The sequence below is a fragment of the Buteo buteo genome, chromosome Z (assembly GCF_964188355.1).
Source record: "Buteo buteo chromosome Z, bButBut1.hap1.1, whole genome shotgun sequence".
Classification (NCBI taxonomy): Eukaryota; Metazoa; Chordata; class Aves; order Accipitriformes; family Accipitridae; genus Buteo; species Buteo buteo.
In genome coordinates, this window is record NC_134204.1 from 16,276,704 (window position 1) to 16,299,723 (window position 23,020).

General features: G+C 42.3%; 1 protein-coding gene across 6 annotated transcripts in view; it reads right to left on the reverse strand.

Moving 5' to 3' along the window:
* OXCT1 (3-oxoacid CoA-transferase 1) overlaps positions 1-22,275 on the reverse strand; it is a 157,387-nt gene extending 135,112 nt beyond the window's left edge. The window contains exons 1-5 of one of the 6 annotated variants that reach the window (XR_012648912.1): positions 22,053-22,275; positions 19,422-19,530; positions 17,929-18,019; positions 4,344-4,479; positions 976-1,125 (exon numbers count right to left, since the gene is read on the reverse strand). Coding sequence is in view for 4 of the 6 variants with exons in the window: in XM_075020155.1 (XP_074876256.1) it covers positions 976-1,125; positions 4,344-4,479; positions 17,929-18,019; positions 19,422-19,530; positions 22,053-22,136 (570 nt within the window). In the remaining 2 variants the exon portion in view is untranslated. The remainder of the gene's footprint in view (positions 1-975; positions 1,126-4,343; positions 4,480-17,928; positions 18,020-19,421; positions 19,531-22,052) is intronic. The other 5 variants (XR_012648913.1, XM_075020155.1, XM_075020152.1 and 2 more) reach the window with 5 other exon arrangements.
* Positions 22,276-23,020: the final 745 nt, after the last annotated feature.

The window sequence follows — 23,020 nt, forward strand, 5'->3', positions numbered from 1 at the left end:
AAAAGACTGAGGAGAGTAAGGAAAACTTTTCCACAACTGTTAGAAGTAGAAGAAAAATGTTATCAAAATAATAAGTTATCTAATAAACAAAACTTTCCTTCAATTGGTAAACATAATAATGACATATTCAGTAAGAAAATTAAGGAAAAAAAAGACTAAGTAAATTATTAGATACTGAAAATAGCCATGTATAAAATAGGTGAAAACCAGGGGCAGGGGGGTGGGCAGAATTACCTTTACCCCAGAGACATTCTTGAGGTAGAATTTAATGCTGTTTGAAGCCTAATTGGAACATACAGCATTAGCCCCATCTGTTTCTTCAAGTACAGTTATGGCACTGAGAAATCTCTTCCCTTCTCCAAATTCTACATCCAATTTCAATATGAAGCCCTTGTTTCTCACTTGGAAGCCACACTCTTTTTATTTCTTTGCAATTCCAAATACTCAGCTTAAATTGCATTTCAACTGTTGGCAAATGCGTTTCCTGAAAGTGCCAACTGAGCTCCTCCCTGCTTAACAGGAAAATGTCCCATCTCTTCTAATGCTAAAGCTTTCTGTACAGCTGCAGGGCTACTTACTCCATACCACAGTATTTAAGGAGTATCTGCCCCACTAATAGGAGGTTGTTCTCAGTCTGTACTCTGCACTGCAGTGGCCTGGTCCAAGATTTTGTTTGAATAACCTGGTCAGACAACCGCCAAATGAAGAGTAACTCAGCAAGGTAGGTTTTCACTTGGACCAGTTCTTGATGCTACGTCACCCTAAAGCTGTAAAAACTTTTCTAACGCATTACAGAGGACAGAAGTAAACAGTGGGAGGAAAACTAATGTGTCTGGTACCACAGACATCCTGTTAACCCAACATACCGAGGTTAAACTTGGCCAAGAGGTGCTTAAACTACTGTTTATCTTGGAAATATGTAAGAAATTCAGTTTTCAAAGCAGAAGACTTCCTAGCAACAAACTGGCATCTTACCTCTCTTGGCTGGCTGGCAATGGCAATGGTGCCATCTGTGTTGTATTTGATAGGTGCACCCCCTTCCTGCACCAGAGTCCCATAGCCAGTACTAGTGTAAAATGCTGGGATTCCTGCTCCTCCTGCTCTAATACGTTCAGCGAGCGTACCCTATGGGAAAATATATTTAAGAACCAGTCATTTGGGAAGAACAAATCAAACTTTGATGAATGGCTTGCATGAACTTATTTTTATATCCTGTTATTTGGAGTTTTTTCTTCTGAACTCAGCAGACCATTACATCTATTTCTTCCTCCCATTTTAGCTCACCTTTGTGGGATTGGTACTGGATATGGCAAGAAATGGTTCACACATGGCCACAAATTGCTCAAGAGCACACCATCACACAACTCCCTCTCAACACACAAGCCTTAGCACTTTGCTGTGCCTCTTCTCCGTCAGCTTGTTTCCCAATCCATTACTCTGAGCAGAGTACAAAGTTCTTTTTCTCTTTCCCACCTGGCTACATATGCTCAGTTTTTCTTTTATAACAGTCCTACATATTTACTTTTCATTCTCCAACATCTTAAGAAAAACTTCATACCTCACTCCAAGTTGAAACAGCCATGCACAGCAGATTGAGAAAGGAATCTGGGTTGCCCATGCTAAGAATACAAACAAGCTGACAGAACAGCATTTCTACTCTATTTGACCACCCCATCTGCACTCTGCTCTATGTCCAGCTGTACCACAGATATTAACAGCCCAAATTCCTCATCAGCCTCAATTACAGACTTATGGCCAAAGTCTGCCTGCTTTTCACTAGTGTCCTTTCCAAATGTTTTTGATATTTTTCTGGGTTCAAAGCAAGACAAGACTGTCATGGTCAATTGTCTAGCTTGAAGGCCTCCAAGACACAGGTTGCATTTTCCCCAGTTATCCTGCAAGAAACACAATGACTTCTGGTAGGTTTACAAAATGGTGGCAAGAGGCAGATGTGAACCATGCAATGATACAAAGTCCTGTGTTCCAAGCAGTCTTAGCATTTCAAGATCTCACCATGACCTCTCCCTTACTGTGGAACAAGGACACAACAGTCCTCCATTTTGCCTAAAGTCATACCAAACTTGAAGAACATTTTCCAAAAGGTTGTTTTGTCGTGACACAAATATTTCAAATCCCCATATCTCCTAGCAAGTCATTAATTCACCTTATTGTTTACCCTTGCACACCGTAGACCCAGTATTTTCATGCTGGATCTACATAGCTTGTCTGTGCAGTCCACAAAGCCAATTACATGTCTAAGGAGTTCAAGGTCTTCTGGATGAAAGCATTGAACTTTAAGTACAAAGAAGGAAAAAAAAAATCGTGAGATTTGTGACTTCTGAAACATGAGAAGCGACAAGTACCTGGTTATTTCCATGTCAGCTGACTGGGTATAAAAGGAGCTTTTCTGCCCATCTCTAGGATTCTAAGAGATATTCCCAAGCAATGGAGCCTGAGACTCTCTTCTCCATAAAAACTTGACTGTTGCTTTTCCCAGAGACTTACATCAATAGCTGTTTAAAGCCCAAAGGTTATGTGTCACCTTTAGAAGTGCAACACACTAACATGCTGTAGGCTTTAAAGTTAGAGTACTAATTACACAAAACTAAATCTCAATAGAATGTAACTGATACTCATGATTTTAGGATCTCATTGCATTCTGGCCATTTGGGTAGCTTGGCAGTGCTAAAATAATTAAAACTATGGTGCTAAAAAGTAAAGTTGTAAGTATTGGCTCATAACACTATGCAGAGATTAATTCAGTTAAGATTTAATGAACAAGTCCTGAAGAGTTGTCTCACAATGAACTGAAATCTCCTAATTTGATTCCTACCCACTAGATGGCAGACAATGCACAGGCAACATCCCCAGAAGCACAAGAACTGCCACCAACACGGGAATTCAGCAACTCCCTTACTTTTTCCCCTTATATGGGCCACAGTAGTTAGCACACTTCGTGTGTTTTTCTACAGTCTGGGAGGAACTACCAAAAATCAAACATTGTACAATAGAATATACATATGTGTGTGTGTATATATATATACTTGAATGTAATGTAACAAGCCATAAAAGGAATTCACACAATATGACCAGTCGCAGTCTACAGCCCATGATCCTAAAATGGTGTATTGTGTGGCAAGGTTTTGGTAGCGGGTGGGGCTACAGGGATGGCTTCTGTAAGAAGTTGCTGGAAGCTTCCCCTGTGTCCAACAGAGCCAATGACAGCTGGCTCCAAGACAGACCCGCTGATGGCCAAGGCTGAGCCCATCAGTGATGGGGGTGGCGCCTCTGGGAGAACGTATTTCAGAAGGGGGCAAAAAAAACCTGCACAGCAGCAGTCAGAGGAGAAAGAAGTGAGAATATGTGAAAGAAACAACCCTGCAGACACCAAGGTCAGTGCAGAAGGAGGGGGAGGAGATGCTCCAGGTGCCAGAGCGGAGATTCCCCTGCAGCCCGTGGTGAAGACCATGGTGAGGCAGGCTGTCCCCCTGCAGCCCAGGGAGGTCCACGGTGGAGCAGATATCCACCTGCAGGTCCAGGGAGGACCCCACACCAGAGCAGGTGGGTGCCTGAAGGAGGCTGTGACCCCGTGGGAAGCCCACGCTGGAGCAGGCTCCTGGCAGGACCCGTGGCCCTCTGGAGAGAGGAGCCCACGGACCAGGTTTTCCAGCAGGACTTGTGACCCCGTGGGGGACCCACGCTGGAGCAGTCTGTGCCTGAAGGACTGCAGCCCATGGAAGGGACCCACGCTGGAGCAGTTTGTGAAGAACTGCAGCCCGTGGGAAGGACCCACATTGGAGAAGTTCATGGAGGACTGTCTCCTGTGGGAGGGACCCCACGCTGGAGCAGGGGAAGAGTGTGAGGAGTCCTCCCCCTGAGGAGGAAGGAGCGGCAGAGACAGTGTGTCACGAACTGACCCTAACTCCCATTCCCCGTCCCCCTGCGCCACTGGCAGGGAGAAGGCAGAGAATTCAGGAGTGAAGCTGTGCTTGGGAAGGAGGGAGGGGTGGAGGGAAGGTGGTTTTTTTAAGATTTGGTTTTATTTCTCATTATCCTACTCTGATATGACTGGTAATAAATTAAACTAATTGCCCTGAGTTGAGTCTGTTTCACCCGTGACAGTAATTGGTAACTGATCTCCCCGTCCTTATCTCAACCCAAGAGCCTTTCATTATATTTTCTCTCCCCTGTTCAGCTGAGGAGGGGAGTGATAGAGCAGCTTTGGTGGGCACCTGGCGTCCAGCCAGGGTCAACCCACCACAGAAGGCAAGTGCCATCTGTCTTTACCGCACGTCTGCACACAGGCAAAGGACTGCAAAATAATTTTATAATTATTACCTTACCTGAGGTGTAAGCTCAACTTCAAGCTCACCAGATAAATACTGGCGTTCAAATTCAGCATTCTCTCCAACATATGATGACACCATGCGTTTTATCTGCTTAGTCTGAAGCAGAAGACCAAGTCCAAAATTGTCAACACTGTAGAAAAAGACAGACAATACCCAGCATTTATAACAGTTTTGTTGTATTTAAAGCACTTGACAAACTTTAATGACTTAACAAGCTAGAACAAAGTTATCTTTAGATGTAAGGAATTGGAGACAAAAATAAAATTCCAGCTTTTACGGGGGAAAACATCAAAATGACAATTAAAATTTAGGAGTCCAGTGCTCAGACCTTACCTCTTCCAAGGCACTGTTTACATTCAAAACTTCCTTTTAAAGACATTTCACATGTAACAGCTATAAATACCAGCTTAGTAGTGTTATTTTACATATCTGCTCCTTTAAAAAGCCTTACAAATTAATAAAAAATCACACATGGCATAACCTGGCTTTGAGTGAACAAAGACTTATTTTTGTTTAAACTCTTGCTCCGCAGGAAAAAGGCAAGTGATTGCTTAGCAGCTCAAGGAGAAAGGCACAGTCACATTTATAGTGCTAGTTTGTATATAAGGTAAGAGAGTATTTGTATTTAAATTTTCTTATTACAGGGAATAATTAAATTTCTTATTAAGAAATTGCCTACTCCAGCAAAAGGTATTAACACTGCATTCAAGATTTTCTCATCTATGTCATATTATCAGCTTAAACTGAATGCCAAAGATAACATACAATGTAACATACATTTTTCTTGTGCCAGTGCTTCTAATTCTGATATCCTAAAGACATTACTCCCTATTAGTCTTTAGTATTTTTGTGATGTTTCTCCACCTATAATGTGTAGTGACGGGACAAGAACATATTTCAAGAGTTCCTGTGACCAAGGGGCTCTGTAAAAAAAGCTGTTTCAACTTGAAAAAACATGAGGTTAAAAACTAAAAATGGAAATAAACAGAGTTGATATTACAAAGGCATGTTTCTTTCACATTTCCAACACATTATGCAGGATGTTGGCAGACTGGTACATGTGTCCAAAGCTCCTCTGTCTCTGCAACATATGAGTGGAGAACTCAGACTTTCCACTCTCACTATGGGAAAGATGCCATGATTCAGAAGCACTTCACAAAAAGTGATGTGTATTTGCCACTAGTTGTGTCAATTCAGTATGACTTAATTATTCACACAATGGCGTGATGTCATGGTTTAACCCCAGCCAGCAACTAAGCGCCACGCAGCTGCTCACTCACTCCTCCCCCAACCCCCCACCCCGAGATGGGGGAGAAAATTGGGAAAAGAAGTAAAACTCATGGGTTAAGATAAGAACGGTTTAATAGAACAGAAAAGAAGAAACTAATAATGATAATGATAATACTAATAAAATGACAACAGTAGTAATAAAAGGATTGGAATGTACAAATGATGTGCAGGGCAATTGCTCACCACTTGCTGATCGACACCCAGTTAGTCCCTGAGCGGCGATCCCCCCGCCCCCACTCCCCTCAGTTTATACACTAGATAGGACGTCCCATGGTATGGAATACCCCGATGGCCAGTTTGGGTCAGCTGCCCTGGCTCTGTGCTGTGAAAACTTCTTGTGCCCCTCCAGCTTTCTCACTGGCTGGGCATGAGAAGCTGAAAAGTCCCTGACTTCAGACTAAACATTACTTAGCAACAACTGAAAACATCAGTGTTACCAACATTCCTCTCATACTGAACTCAAAACACAGCACTGTACCAGCTACTAGGAAGACAATTAACTCTATCCCAGCTGAAACCAGGACACTTAAGATTTCAGGATAGGAAATAATGAAAAATATTAAAAGAATCCTTTAAGAAACCAAATCCAGTATCCAGCTCACCATAATTAACATGCACATGTGCTTACAACATATGCATCCTATTGAAAACACCACTCCTGAAGAAGAGCTCCAAAAAGGTCATCTGTATTTTCTAATTCTATTAATTGCTTTAATGAAATATATCCCTTTCCTATATAAATCTCACCCTTTTGGTATTCTTACACCACCATGTCTACAACACTGCTTCCTTCTTCAGGTACTGAAATGAACGGTCTTTCCACCAATGACTAGATGGAAAAAGTAATGCATCTGACTACTTTCCCTCTATTCTCCCTCCTTATACCTTACGCAAATTATCAGCAAGTATATTCCCTAACCCTGGTGTTATAACCTATGGTGATGGGGAAAAAAAGAATGTAAAGAAGACGTGTAAGTACTGTAATAGAACTCTATACTCCCCATACAAAAAACATTATCTTACTCAAAAAAAGGGAAAAAACCCAACTTAAAAATCAAGAAATGATACTCAGTGTGCACATTAAATCAGTGTAGATCAAAGGAAAGAATCCACTGAGCAACAGTCAAACCTCACTTAATGTACGTTAATACTCCACCACTTCAGAATCCATGTCAGACATCCCAGGTGCGACCTCCTGGCACCCTTTCAGAAGGCCAGATTCAAAAGGTTTACTATTATACAGTATTCATTTTCAAACATAAAAGTGGTAATGATGAACCCACTTTTACAACAGCACCTCTATCCTCTTGCTTGCCAGCACCAACATCCCATAGCACGTGCTGCAGTGCTGCATGTGAAGGGAGAGGGGCTGAGCAGAGCAGTACCAGCACCAGCTCTTTGCCTCCTACCACAATACTCACAATAGCTGCATGGACAGGCATGCAGTCAGAAAGACTTCTCAACTGCATGCATAATGAGGACTATTTTGAGGTTACAACTATTTTAGGAAGATAGTCCACTTCTACGCATAGTCAGGCGTTTTGGAAACTGCATGAGAGGAAGTGAAACAAGCTTCTCTGATCCGGTTCTCTGAATTTATTCTGTATTCTCTAGATATAAAGAACTTGCCTTATTATAAAAGCTTGCTCCACTCTCCAACTCTGACTTATTAAAAGAAAAATTAAAAATCTAACTCTGATGCAATGTTAAAAGTGTTGCAGTGCCAAATTCTTGAGCATAAAATGTGTGCTGCCTGGAAACAACCTATATTCCTAACTCAACACAGGAAAAAATTCCAGCAGTTTGAAACTAAAAGAGCTGGGAATAGAGTATAAAAAGGAGTCTTGTGGGCAAAGAAAGGAATTAAAAAAAAGAATACAAATAAAAATGCCAGAATTTCCTGTACAGGGTCACTCAAAGCAGGACAATCCCTCTCACAAGAAAACCATCAAACCCTGACCTCTCGTTATAAAAGGTAGCAAGCAAAGGTAACAGACCAGCCAATATCTGATAGCAGTTTAATGGGTTTGTATAACTATGTACAAAAGTACAGAAGTTAAACAAAACTGTGCAGTGCTTTGTAGTGCAAGAACAAGCAGGGGCAGCCTAAACAGTTTGCTACTTCTGCCTATCATTCAGGTGGTTAACACTGCTCTTACCATTGCAAAGCTTGGAAGCTATCAAATAGAAACAGGCGGACATGAGATTTCTGCATGCAGACAACAAAATTCTGAGTGCACATTCACATGAGAAAGGGATGGCAACAGAGGGTCAACAGCAGATTTGTAATGGTTAAAGAAATTTCTGTCTCATTTCACTAAGATCTATAACCTTTCCTCCTACAGTCTGAGAAGCAGCTACTGGAGCACATCGTCTTTAACAGGATTTTGCGTATCGTGCTGCAGGATCCCGTGCAGGATCCCATATGGATACACTTCCTTCCCTCATCCATTACAGACAGGCTACCTTCTCTCAAACAAAACTTAGTAGTTGCAAAGTTCCCTATAGCAATTAAACAGAAAGTTGCACAGAAGTTACTCTCTGTCACACTCATCCCAAGTTGTTCTTCACTTCTTAAGTCACTCTTTCTGCTCACCTCAAAGACAGTCAATTTATTCAGAAATAAAATTGCAGTGATGATCAGTCACTGAGCACACAAGTCATACAACCTTACTTTCCTAGCACAATGAGAAGAGGAATTTTACCTTCAGAAAGTCATGCACCAAGAGGCTCTGTCTGTCTGATAACAGAAAATTACTTCAATTCCCAGATGCATTCATCTTCAGAGCAGCAACACAAAATCCAATTGCTGTTACTCATCTTACAGGTTTATTTTAGATGTAACTTTCTTAAAAGAAATCTAGCACTATCCACCTTTTTTAAGGATGCAATCTGCATTCAGGTTTCCAGCTAAAATAACTTTTGCTTTCCACGCACATCAGTTTTTCTCTCATCTCCCCCCAAAAACTCATTCTGAGCACTTCAGCCTATTTTACATTTCCTATGGGTTTTTTGTGTATTTGAATGTCCTAAGAAACAACCATTTCACACAGCAGTGAAAATGCAGTTCTCGCTCCTGTTCTCCCTACCCTTTGCTCTCCAGAATAAAAATAAAAAACAATTTCTAGTTTAGGGAAATTTCTTTCAACATAACATTTTTTACGGCAATTGTTATTTATTTGTTCTCCCTTTCCATATTTTGCTGCTTTCTTGGTTGTGTTGTTTTAGGAACAAAAGTTACTTTGAACTTTTCAGCTTAAATTACGCTTATGCTGAAAATGTTACCCCTAAAATATCTGTCTCGCAGGCAATGCCCTTCCAAACAAATAGTAACCACAAAAAGAAAAAAAAGATCCTTTACTGAGTGGATGGAAAGAATACATCCTGTATATCTATTTTAAAAGCTGGATTCAGTCCTTTAAAAATTTGAACAAAGGTGAGCTCAATAAAAATGTGTTGCCCTAGATAGGAAGGAAAAAGGCGTGGTGGATGTTGATATAGCTGTTATGTGTGGTGCCGGAAGAGGGAAAGTACACATTAGTGCTAGACAGAGAATGTGTTCTTTTGGGCTCAAAATTGTTAAGATTTGTAGAAGTTTCCCCATTCTGTATTAGGATGAAATCTGAATCAACAGAATATATGAAACACATATAGGAAAAGAGATGTAACCTGGCACTCATCAAGAACACAGGTGACACAAGTTCCCCATTCTACTTACGCGGACAACAAAAATTAAGGAGGTCTGGTTGTTTAGCAACACGTTCCTTCCTATTGTTTTGTCCCTCTCAGACCTACAAAACCTTCCTGTCAAAAACTAATGTCTGCTTTTTCTAATAAAAAAATTAGCTAAAGATGACTCCCAGCCAGATCTAGCTCACGTATCTCAAGTATACTGGAAGCAGTCAAAGGCAGCATGTCAATGTTGCACTCCAGATAAACAGTAATTTGCAGCTCTCAGACCTTTCTCTTTGGTGGCTCAAGCAAAACACATTCTACATCACAGGGAAGAAGCAATTACGTCAGTTTCCAAGCTGATAAAAGCTTCACACACCAACAAGCCCTACACAGCCTGATGGAAGTAGGGAATAGAAATTTGCATTCTTATGCAGAAAAAAGGAGACTTGGAATGCAACACTACTCTGGCAAGAGACACAAGATGTCTTTGGGTTTTTTTTTTTCAGTAAAAGGAGGAAATTACACTCTCTTCTCTCTCTGCCTTTCTAAAGACATTTATAGGTATCTAAGAAAAGTGGGGGTGGTCAGGACAGACTGGCTGCTCTTAATAGGAACACTGGAAAGGGATGGTGAGCAGCACCAATTAGCATGATGGTTTCATTCTACATGTCTTAAAGAGAAGTCTTCCTCTGTACCCATAGTTCAAAGATTCTCCAGGACCCTGCAGTGCATATTCCTAGGAGATCCCACCAAGACCAGAAGTCACTAGTTATGAAAAATTAACTTGAATATGTGAGGTTTGGAGAACTAAAACATGTAGGCCAAAGAGGAGCTAACATGATGCCCTACATGACCTATATGGGAAGGTAACTACACCACCCCTGAAGACTATGGATTGAGAAAGAGAAGTATGTAGTAAGAATCCTGGGGCAAGGCTCCACCTCAAGCAGAAATTAGAGTTTCCTGCAACTTGCTGCAAAAAAGCGTATTTGTGGTTGGCCCTACTCCTGGAGAATGCTCTATGTAAAGACCCTAGGCAGCTTCTGGAGATACCAGAGCAGTCTCTCCAGGCATTCGGCAGGTCGAGTGCTGCACAACTATGCATGGAACTTGGTAACAGATGGACCTGTTCCAGAGCTAGAAATTTTCCTGGCAAGAGGCTAGGAGTGGGAGAGGGAAACAATTTCCTCTATCATTCTGCACTTAAAAGTGGCTTGATCTCATCTGTTTTACTTTGTAACAGCAGCTTCTCAGTCCTCAAAAGGGTCTGCTCCAAGTTACATGCAATTACGTCTCCCAGTAAGTCCACACTTCCTAGAGAAGCCCAGATATGCTTCCCGACTAAAAGGACTGCATCAATCGCTACCTGTCTGGCATGCCTTAGTAACACAGCCTTAAGCTTTCAGGCTCAGAGACATGCCTGACTATAGCATGAAACTTTACCAACATGAAAAAAGGTATGTGGCTGAAGATACCATCCGAGTTCTTAGTGATGCACATTCACAGGTCCACAAAACCAATCATAAAGTATAATCCTAGCAGCACCAGAAAGTGATCCTTTACAGCCTTTGTGCAGAGAACTGGCAGATGCCTACTAGATGGCATTTGCTGGAAGACCCCAAACAAAAGTGCAGGCACACCAAGGGTAAAATAAATGTGGACAATCACCCACATAACAGTTCTTGATGACTTTTCTTCCCCAGTCTTCTAGCTGGCTCTTAACAGCAAGACGATGTCCCCCAACAATCCCCCTTGCATTACACTGGAAGATGACTAAGGAGCCAGCTCAGATGATATTCTGTTTCTCCTCTTTTTCTGTCCCCCACTTCCAGCAGGGTACATGGTATGCAGGCAAGCTAAGGAATGAGAGTCAACCCATAGGGAGAGGAAAACAGATTCAGCTCATAGGAAGGTAAATTAGACAGAGGCATAATGTTTACTTGCCCTATTGATTCTTGAGACACTGTCTTCAGCCACCTTTTTTCTTTCCTTTTTCCTAGGACATTTTCCCATCGGCCCTAATGGTAACTGCATAGTGGAAAGCAGAAAAGAGGTAGAAGCTCTCTGAGGGAAGGTGACCGAGAAAACAGGATGAAGAGAGAAGTACGGGTGGTGCCATATGCCAAGGCAGTCCTGGTCAGAAGAAGGAACAGGTAGGACTGAAACAGGGCAGTTGAGTCACAGCTCCCAGAAACTACAGAAACTCTCACCAACTTTTCAGCTGATGGCAAAGGACAAAAGAAACAGTGCACTGAATCTCTCTCAGCTCAGCAGCCTGGGACTTCTTCCACTTTGAAGGGAGAAAGAAGACAGAAAATAAGGAAGCTCGTGGTTGCCAGGAATCACAAAGCCCTGCGTGCAAGTTGGTGTGACTAAGCCTTAAACTCCTCCTGCTCCTTCTCTGCAGTGTTTACACTGCACTCTTCTCCCTCCACTACTAAAGCCTTCTTAGGGGAACCCTGTCTTCTCTGCTCCAGTAACTTCATCACAGCTCCAGCCTCACAGCAAAATGGCAGTATTGCTCCTCCACCATCCTCCTCCAGAAACAATGCTCCATTCCCATAAGAATGATGGGTGCAGGCATATAGGCCAAGTCCACCGAAAGGGTGCAAAGGCAGGTAATTTTTGAAAAGGACAAGTATTGTACATTGCACGGTTACATCAGCAGCAAGGTCGGCTCTTTCCACATTCCTTTCTGCTATGAAATGGCATATTGTGTTTTTATTACACATAACATCTCAATTCAGAACTTTCTAGAGTTACTGTATTTTTTCCTTCACAGTGAAGTTACATGGTATAGACTTAATCCAATAAATATTTGAATTTTATCCTGAATGCATACTTCAGAAGTCTCCTGGCTGAAAGCTAGGTTCAGCTCTCATTGTCACTCTTGTAAAACCAAGTTGACACAGTTCCTTGATCATGCTGAGTTCTATTCTGTCGTTTGTAATCACAACTAGAAAGTCATCTGCACAGCTGATTTCTCAATAGTTCCATGTAGTGCGAAGTTTAGTACAATTCGCCCTGCCAAATTCCTAAATAACCTCCACACTAAAATTAGCAAGATGACCTCGTCAGATCTTCAGGGATTTACAGTTCACACAGTGTCACCAATTTAACAGCTGTAAAAAAGCATCTGATTAGATTCTTTACAAAGGATAGAGATCATAAAAAAAAAAAAAGAGTAAACTGCTTCAAATAATCAACGCTGAAAATATCTTATATACCTTGCCTTATTACGTTGGCAATTTGCCATGTGCAGGATTTTACCTAACTCCACTCTTATCTCTTCACCAAGACAGATAAAAGTCATTGGTGACCTTGTATTTCACTTCTGAAAGTATGTTTAATTCAGGATGTTTAAAGAATTTCTTATGCATATACAAAAATGACACACACAATGTAAGATACTCTGAGCATCACCTTGATCATACCTTTGTGTACATACAAGCTTTCTTCCCAGTCCCTCACAGACTTTTTCAGTTACACTTTAGCTCCCAATCAAGGGATTATCAAATTCATGCCATTAAAACCACCTGACACCTTATACTATGTGAAAAAACTTCTCAACTTTGTGTGAATTTGGAATGTAATTTCCACCTGATGATTTTTTTTTATTTTTTAGAATATATTTTGATATATATCTATAAAAATATATAAGTATATATAAATATACATTTTATATATATATAAAAGTAATATGGATGGATTTAAGCCATAGGAGTTACACATGCAAGAACAAACAGGGAGTCTGTGGCAAAGATGGCAGACACATTCTGTTTTTAACAGAAACATATAATTCAGAGCAATGACTGAAAAAATGAGATAACCTTAAACTTTAATATACATAATGTTTATCTTAAATTCAAAGTATTTGAATTTACCATTGCATCTGATGCCATAGAGGAGTGCCTTATCTGGAGATTTGGCAACTGCAGATAGCCCATTAGGAAAACAAGGGTATTATGTTCAACAGCACTAAATCACAGTGCACTCAGGCATCATGACCAACAGTTCAAATGCTTATCTCAAAGCTATTTTCTCCTCACTAATGTATAACATTGTAACATAAAAAGAACTTCTTCAAAAAGAGCACAGAGACTAAAGGTTCAAAAAGCTGGTAATGCCTTTTAAGCAGACAGTCTGAATCTGTGATAATCTGACAGCTTGCTGTCAATCTCCTTTTAGATGATCACCCAAGTGATTAGTAATTAAGATACTAACTGTGACTTCTCTATTTTTACTGTAAATGAAACCCTACTGTTCAACCCTATTGCATTCAAAAAGAATGCATATTTAAGTCTCAAAAGCAGACAAAACCCAGGGGGAAGTAGCTCATTTGATATAACAGTTAGACCACATGTGCAGCTACTACAAATAGCAGACTTCATTGTTACAAAGTACAAATTCAGCCTATTGAGATGGTAGAGACAGAATGGAAGTGTTGATCTCAGAGTGTGGTTATAACCAAAATTAGCTATTCATTTCACTAAGCAAAATTAATTAAAAATAACAATTTGCTGCCAATTTCTTAAACTTTCATTTTAAATATTGGGCTATGTTGACAAGAACATAGTTTTTGTTGCAACACAGATCCTGAAACAATAGGTCTGATAGCCTGCATTGGAGAAGTCGTAGCATAAGCTGACCTGAAATGTCCAAGTCCACTGTAACTTGAAATCAGCATGCAACAATATACCATGAAGTCACAAGCAGATGAAAAAACAGCTATGTGCAACAAGGCACTGTATACTAATCACAACTTGTTGGCAATTTACTGAATCAAAGTTTAAAATAAGGACCTACTGACATATGTGGAGTGAACCAAATCGAAACAACAATGCAGCAAAAATTTAATAAAATGGATTTTAGTAGCTTACTGAGACAATCATCTAAATTTAAAGGGCTTATAATAACACACTGTAAAGGAAGTATTTAAAATATGAACAACATTGGCAAAACAAGTAAGGTGTGAGAGGTTGTATTTTGGAAGCACACTGTGGTATCTTTCACTATCTCCCTGGTTCACAAGCTCCAGTTTCCCCTGCAGCTAGTTGTGTAAATACCAGAGATACTGGATATTTGTACTGCTTCCCTTTCCAATGCTTTGCCTTGTTTGGCTTGGCAAAAGAGTAACTACTCTTAAAGGTGCCATTTCACTAGCTAGCACACAGCGTATGCAGTAGCATAATGCACAGCAACAGACAATAAGTTTGGCAGTATGACGTTTCTAACTGGAGTGCCTAAAAGCACCCCATACACTACTGTACAACCTGTCCTTGGCAAGCCTTTCAAAGGCCAAAACAAGGACTTTACCTGCCAGCAACTATGTGACTTAAACAAGGATATGCAGGAGGAATCTCCTCCCTACTACACTGCAGCACAGAACAGTAGGGTGCGAACTTGTGAACATCCTACTCCTTTAAAGGTGTTCCCAAACATTGCCAAGCATTTCAAGGTTCTGCTGAGCCTTCTTTCCAGCTAAAAGAGAGTTAGGAAGAGCACTTCAGGACTTCCTAATTACTGCTTTCCCCCAGGTATAAGTGAAGCACTGTCTCCATTGCTGCTATTTTAGTTATAAACAGACAGCTCTGTAACACATTTTGTGGTTCATGCATATCAAAAGACATGTGACTTAACCCATGTAGCTGCACTGTTCTCCAGAATAGGTTATTTGTCTATGTACTTGGCCCATTCCCTGCTCCAGTTAGAAGTTTCCTGCTAATCCCACTGCAGGATGAGAAAACCTAACCACAACCAATTACCTCCTATTTGCTGGAAGACCTGGAGAAGAAAAAACAGCTGCAGTCAGGAAGACAAAACACAGCAGGGCATCAGCTGCAGCACAACAACGCCAAAGCAAAACACACTGAATCCTGAGGCATCTTGGAAAGTGGCAAATTACTCATCCCACAAAGTACCTGACATCTTGAGGTTATAGGCACAATTCACCCTTTGACTACTATTGCTGCAGGGTATATGATCGCTGTGCTACTTCAGTTTTAAAATCCATTTATTAGCACTGCAATACTTGATAATATCTCTATACTTTTTGACATGGTATTAGAAGATGCTTAAATGGTATCAATTGCTGTGATGTGGATTCTGACTTTATCAATGACAACATCTGTGCTTTAACCTGGTTCCCGAACCCTACCAAACTACAGCAGGCTAAGTTCCATATAATACTAATACAATAAATAAAAACAATAGATGAGACTATATTTTATTATGAATTTAATTTCAAAATAAATTATACTGTTCAACATGAGAGCAAGACCAGGATTTTTACAAACTAGACTTCATGAAAAGCCTAGATGTGCTCAGGCATTTTCAAATCATTACACTGTTCTGCTTACCAGACTTCCATGAATGTTCATGAAAACTAGTTTCAAGAGAAAAGGAATTAAATTTTGCTTTCCCTCGGGCAACCAAACATTTCACAGTAATCACTCCAGCCTAAAAATCCAAAGAATTTTCAGGAAAGTTAGCATTATTTCAAGCAAAATTAATTCTGACCTGTGACACCAAAAACTATATGTAGAATACAATACAAAATGTTGTCTTTTCCATTCTATTCCACAATGCTTCTCTTTTCACTTTTCCTCGCGTTCAAACCCTCACCTCCCTTCCAGGAGCATCTGTGCAATCCTACTGTCTACATATATGTGTGGCATTCAGAAATAAGAGTATGAGGAAAGTGAATGATCTCTAAGTGATTGATCTTTCCACTCAAAATCATTTCTCTCTTTCTCTCTCCATTTTATCATCCTGTAGAAATTGTTTCCCACAAGAGTTTAAGGAGCTTGAGTTTGACTGTGTATGTGCCAACTACCAATACAAATCATATGTGTTATCCAATGAATGTGCAATGGCAAGGATGAAGCACTGAAAAAAAATGAAGATCAACATATTGTGAACTTCAGCCTCAGAAGCCTGGACTATACATATATAAAATAAATCTGTGGTTTTTGAATGGTATTCCGGTTTTAACTTATGTTAAATACAGTCAGGTTAAAACCAAACCAAACTGGGATACAAATCTATGGCAAAGTATAAGGGAAATGTAATGATGCAGCTGAAAACAGCACAAAGCATTTTAGATAAATCCCACCTAATTCACGCCTTTGGCAAGTCTGGAGGAATTAAGGAGCAATGCTTGACATCTATTTTCATTTTTTATGAAGAACAAAGTTCTTTATACCCAAACAACCTTTCTGGCTTGCATAAACTTGTCTCTCTTTTATTCTAACATAGGTACAGAAGAAAACAGTTTCCCAGCGATTTTTCCCCCTGCCCCTATGGCTCTTGTTCTGCAAATGGATAAAGGCTAAGCTTCTACAGAACAGATGGGAGACTTCCAACCCAAGTAAAGGCTCATAATTGCAAGCACTAATGAAATTCCATGGAAACAACACAAAATTCTCATTACTATTTCACCACAAATACAGCATTCAAAAGTAAAAAGTTCACAGAAAATGTAGTGACACAGATATTACCATTTGATGAAAGTAAGCAACATTATAAAACATTAAAAAAAAAAACCAAACAAACAAAATGGAAAGAATGCTCCAAAATTACCTTCCTTACCAACTGGGGTGTATAATCCCAGTACATCTAGCTGTGAGACGGCTATTCCACAAGACAATAGAGTTTAGGATTAGCTCTCTAATCAAAGAAAATTTGCTAAAGAAAGTACAGTGCCACTAGGAGACATCAGTCTTCCAGTATTCTTTAACTCTACAATGAACCAAATTACACTGGAATTATTATGTTGCTGGAGGGGACATTTAATAGGATAAGTCACCAAACCAAGATTAGGGCCACCCAACAACACTGCAAGGAACAGAATATCAGTCTTACTGACCAGGCTGATTTCAAATACAAGTCATTATATTGTGCATATCAGTATTTTTATTTAATTTCATTTCTATTTTATCAATGCATTTCAACAGAACTGGCTGTAGTTATTCCTCTATATGAAGACTGTTAGGTATTGTGGAGTCTACTACAATGAACAGCTTGTGTAAAAATTAGCCCTAATGAGAAGCTGAGAAATCACATGTAAAAAAATTATTCTGACAATCCCACGTTAATTTCTTAATGGGCAAACATTTAAAAAAGTAAATCAAAAATTCCAAGACCCATTAAAGAGGCTCTCCATTCTTTCATCATAAATATTCTCCACTGCTGTGTTGGGGTTTTTTTGAAGTAACAGAATTACAAGAGAATCAGAAAGCACCAAACCATAGTTAAAAAAAAAAAAATCCCTAATTAGAACTTCACACACACGCACACACACAAAAAATTACTGATACTACATTTAAAGCATCTAAGTCAGAATCTTAGTTACAGTCAACCAGTTAAATATATATAAATATACATTAATTGCAACTGTCTACAACAGTGACAACTGCTCCCTGACAAAGCTGAGTATACATACAGTACTGTACTTTCTGGGCTCATTCCAAAAATAACACTTTCAAACAAAGTTGTGTGGTTAATATGAAAATTCTTATGATGAAAAGTAAGACTCTTTCATACATATCAGCCTTTTCACATGAATGGAATATTTAGTCTGTACTTATTAAACCACAGACATACGAATACCTACCCTGCATTATTACTGACTGCCGTTATTCCCTTTACTCCAGTCTTCAGTAAACCCCCAATGAGGTTTTCAGGAATCCCACACAATCCAAAACCTACATAAAATAAAAGAAAATTGAATATGTAACAAGTGTTTGAAAGAATTCATATTAATCAGAAGTCTGCAAATGTGCACTGTTTAATTAAAAATCTTTTCTGAGTAGAACAAGCTCCTTAGCTGACTAAATAAACCAACACTTCTGGCAAGAGTTGCACCCTAGTACTGGAATTTCTCAGTCACTAGATGCTTCCCAGTTTGGATGAAAGCCGTTTAACTATCAGAAGTCTGCTCACACACAAATGGCCTTTGGAGAAGGGCTCCAGGACTTTGGCCCTCTTCACGTGTGTCCTAACCACCGTACTCATTATTTCTCCTTCTCTTTCCACCCAACTAACCTTCAGTTCTTTGCTGCACATAACAATGTCAAGCAGGAGGAACGAGGAGTTCTCCTGTACAGCTTAGCCTATAATTAGGTGATAAAAATCTGGGAATTTAGCGCTCTTAGGAAGATGCATAACTGAAAGCACAGTAACCCAGATCTCCACCCAGCCTGAGCTGCCTCACGCTCCTACCTATTATGCAAGAACCCAGTATGCCTAAAATGAAACACCATGCCACATTTGAGGTGCCTAAGTCTTAGGCCAGGCTCTAACACTACAACTACTACCATTTCCTTCCCAACCACTTAGCCTCAGATCTTCTTTCATTCCAACAACAACAAAAAAGTATAGTAATTCTTCCTAGAAGGCATTTTGCCTCATTACACATCTCCAGTGGGTTTCCCATGTTTTACAACATTCCATTCATTATTTCTTCAATACTAAAAATCACTTATAACCTACTAAATAGAGAAATCGCTTTTCTTTCAGTAGATTGAACAGCATGAAATTGTGGAAATTATCTAGAATATTCAAAAGCTCAAGTCACAGTCAAAGTATGATATGACTTCTTGACTATTCTGGAAAAGCTACACATAACCATTTAGCGTAACGTAGGTAAGTATTATCTTCACCTCCTACAGCCAGAAACAGGTTAGGCGATTTGTTCAAGGTCACAGAGACCCAGCGATTAGGCAGATATAGAATATAGAGAATGCTACATAAAAATAATAAACCACATTTTATTTCTTCACCATCTGACATAGCAACGCTAACTTGAAAAAGCCCAAGTTGATTTCCTGCATTCAAACTGGCACAAGTAAAGTCTAACACTTCACCAGTGGAGGAAAAAACCTAATAATTTTTCTGAGGCTTTTTCCCTCCTCTAAAAAACAAACTGGGATTTTCTCACTGAGAGTCTGCCCCTCATTAGCAGAGTAGGAAAGCACTTGTTTAAAATACCCATGTAAGTATATGGGTCCTCAGATTAGTTAATATTAAAAGAAACACAGTAAAACAGTAAAAAGTATCTCATTAATAGAACATGTGATTGCATCCATAAAGAATTTAAATATTTACCACCAACAAGTATAGTTGCCCCATTGGGTATATCTTTTACAGCTTCAACAGGATCAGTATAAAATTTGGTGTTGCGATGACAGCTGGTAGAAAAATAGCATCCACAAATCTGGAACAACGTTAAAAGAAACAAGTGAATGAATAAAAAGCATTATATAGTAGCTTTATAATGATGACCATCCCTCTGGCTAGATTAGGTGGAAAATATGTAAGAAAAGATATTGCTACTGTAAACACTAAACATTGGGTGGGGGAGAGAAGGGTTAAGGTCTCCAAAACAAGGACTCTATCGTCTCTCTATCACCCACATCACCCATACTTTATGACATTCATATGTATTGTGAAGGCTTTAGGCTCAATAGGAGCTGCATCAATTTGACAATATCCAAACAAATTTTAAATTTCTGAATTCCATCCTAAACTCTTGACAAATTGTGACTTGTTGTGAACAGATTCACAAATGCCATTCCTCAGCATGAGTTAGAGCAACTCAAAGACTGCTCTAATCTATGTAATGCTACTTATAGCTTCAAAGATATCCGGACGCTAAACTTAACCAGAAATTGCTGAAGCATAGAGCCAACACCACCACAAAATTTGAGTGGAGGCCAAGGAACAATATGAAGTACAGTGTTGTGCTGGCAGTATAGTAAGCAGGGACTCCCCTCAACAGAGTGAACCTTCCTTCAGCTTCCTAATGCAGTCTTAGAGCTCTTTGTGTGTTGAAGAACAGCCCAGAATCAGGGAGACGCCAACAAACTGATAAAATAGGGAGGGCAAGAGGGAAATCAATGCAAATCCCAGCCCCAAAACCAGACTTCAATTGCAAATACTGAATATTAAGAAAAGCCTTCTGAACAGAGGGAGGCTTATCTCCCTCCCTATGGAAACATTGATGTTCTTCTGCTTTGATGGACTCAAAACAAAAACAAAAAAACAAACAAACAAAAAAAAAGTATGTGGGTCATAAGGAACAGTGCCGGGTGAGAAAGAGTAAAAGGCCCTTCCCCAAGCTCAATTATACCATGACTACGTCCTTTGGAAACATATTTTTACAATGACAGTAAGTCTGCAAAGAGTATCTCTTCTGGTCACATTCAGTAGGCAAGTGACAAAATGAGTATTAAGTGCTGGCAGCCTTGGGAGCTCCAGTATAACAGGGCTGCAAGCAGGCATGAGGGCCAGGGCTGGAGGGAGGCCAGGCCACTCCCGTGTCACTGTACCCACACACAGGAAAATATTTTAAAGAGACCACATGGTACCTCTTCTTCAGTCTTCCCAACTGCCTGTGACAGTGGGGACCAGCAGAGCAGCATGTGTTACATATGTGTGCATTCCCAGGTTGGATGTCTCTAATGAGGGTATCTCCCTTTCAATACTAAACATGTTCTTTTCAATCCCTTTCCCACCCACTCTGCTGTTTGAGAGCAATGAGTGTTCAGGGAGCCGAGGTGCCAGGGATCACCCATGCTCCCCTGCACACTGGGGCAGCAAGGTAAGACCTCAGGAGCTGGTTGCAATTCTGGCATCCCAGGTTTAAGAGAGAAGTTACATGGGGACAGATGAGCTTCTAGAACAATCAACAAAATTGAAGTAAATTTTATAGAAGAGCAAAACACAGCTCAGCAAAACAAAGGCTGGAAGAGCTATCATTATTTGTCCATAAAGACATCAGGAAGAGTAAACACAGGCATGAGAAGGAGAGTAGACAGGAGCTGTTTCAACTAAAATAAAACAAGAAAAGCCACAGAAACGATTCTGGCTGAAGAGACAAAAAATTAACTTGGCTATGGTTACATGTGGGCAGGAAACCATTAGATCAGTGAGGTTTGGCAGAAGCTTCCCCCAGGAAGAGGAAAGCGAGCGAGCGACCGAGCTGCACAGCCGAACTCCACGCGTTTATGAATGGCAATATGCGGTGGGGCTGGCAAGGAGCTGTGCTCGCTGACCGGGACCCTCCCTTGCCTGCACCTCCAGCCCACCTCTGGGAAAGACCGACGTGGCGACAGCAAGGCTGAAAACCACTGCGACAGACGGTAACCGCGCCGCAGTTTCAGGTGCGGGGGAAATAATGTAAAATTGAACCTCAAAGCCAAACCTCCGGGCCCTGCCCCCCAAGGTCACCGCATCCCAAACAGCCGCCGGGCCAGGCCTGCCCCGGGGCCGCGCTCCGCCCTCCTCCCCGCCGCCCGCGGGCCTCCTTCGGGCCAAAACCGTCGCGTTCATAGAAAACTACAAACAAAAAAAAACCAAAAAAACGAACAAAGCCCATCACTTCCCCGCGGGGGCGGGCAACGCCACCCACGGGGCAGACGGAGCGGCCGCCGACCCCCGGGGCTCCGGCCGCCCGGCCCTGCCCGGCTCGCCCGCCCGCGGGAGCCGTCGGCCCCCGGCGGTAGGCGGCCCCGAGGGCCGTCCCGCCGCGGCGGGTACCCCGCCAAGGTCACGGCCGCCCGGGCGGGCGCGGCGGCGGCGAAGGCCCGGCGGGCAGCGGGGAGGCGGAGGGGGCGTGGGCCGCCGGCGGGGCCGAGCGCCGGGCCGGGCCGGGCCGGGGGCGGAGGAGGGGGCCGGGGGCGGAGGAGGGGGCCGGGGGGGGGGGGTCGTCTGGCCGCCCCCGCCGCCTCGCCTTACCTTAGCCCCGTCGCCCCGCGGCCGCGCGGCGGGAAGGAGGATGCGGCGGCTGAGCGGCGGCAGGAGCAGTTTGTACGCCGCCATCTTCGCGCTGCGCGGCTGTCGGGGAGGGCAGCGGAGGGGCGGCGGGCTGGGCCGAGGAGGAGGCGGCGGCGGCGGCTGCTGTCCAACGCGGGGCGAAGGGAGCGGGAGCGGGCGGGAAGGCGGACGTCGCGGGCGGAGGGGAGGGTGGGGGGCTCGGCCCTGACGCCCGCTGACGTCGGCTGCGCCCGAGGCGGGGCCGGCGACGGCTGAGGGGAGCCGGCAGCCGCCGGGGCCGACGACTGAGGGGAGCCGGCAGCCGCCGGAGGCGGCTGCCGGCTCCCCTCAGTCGTCGGCCCCGGCGGCTGCCGGCCCTCCCCACGGTCGGCGGCGCGGGAGAGCTGTCCAGCCGCCCCGCGGCTGCCGAGCCCAGGGGAGCCGGGGCCGGTCGCTGTCCCACGGGGAGCGGGCGGCAGGGCCAGGCCGGGGTGGGGGATACCTCCCACCCAGCGGTTTTGTTCTTAAAAAAACCCCGCTCCGAGCCGCGGAAAACACGCGTGGAGGGAGCCATCGATGTTAGAGGCGCTTCAGTGGTAAAGGGTGGGGGTTTCCCCGTTCTCCTTCGGGGGGCTCCGCTGCTTCCACAGGTGGACGGCTCCCATGCGCCGTGGCAGATGACTCCCTGTGAAGTTAAGGTGGCTTGAATTTCTGTCCTGTCACTTCACCTCACGAGAATTAAAGGACAGAGGCTGTGAACGGTTAAGTTTCCAATGTGTACCCCCCAGGGGGAGGCCAGGGTCCAGTAAGCACATGGTCTCCACAGGGCGCTTGGATGCTATGTTTGGGTGGGAAAATGTTACTAGAATAGATGTAGACGTGCTAAAGCAGCCACGTGATGTGAACTGCTGGCATTTCTGCTGCTGCTGCCAGAAGGAAAATTCAAAGCA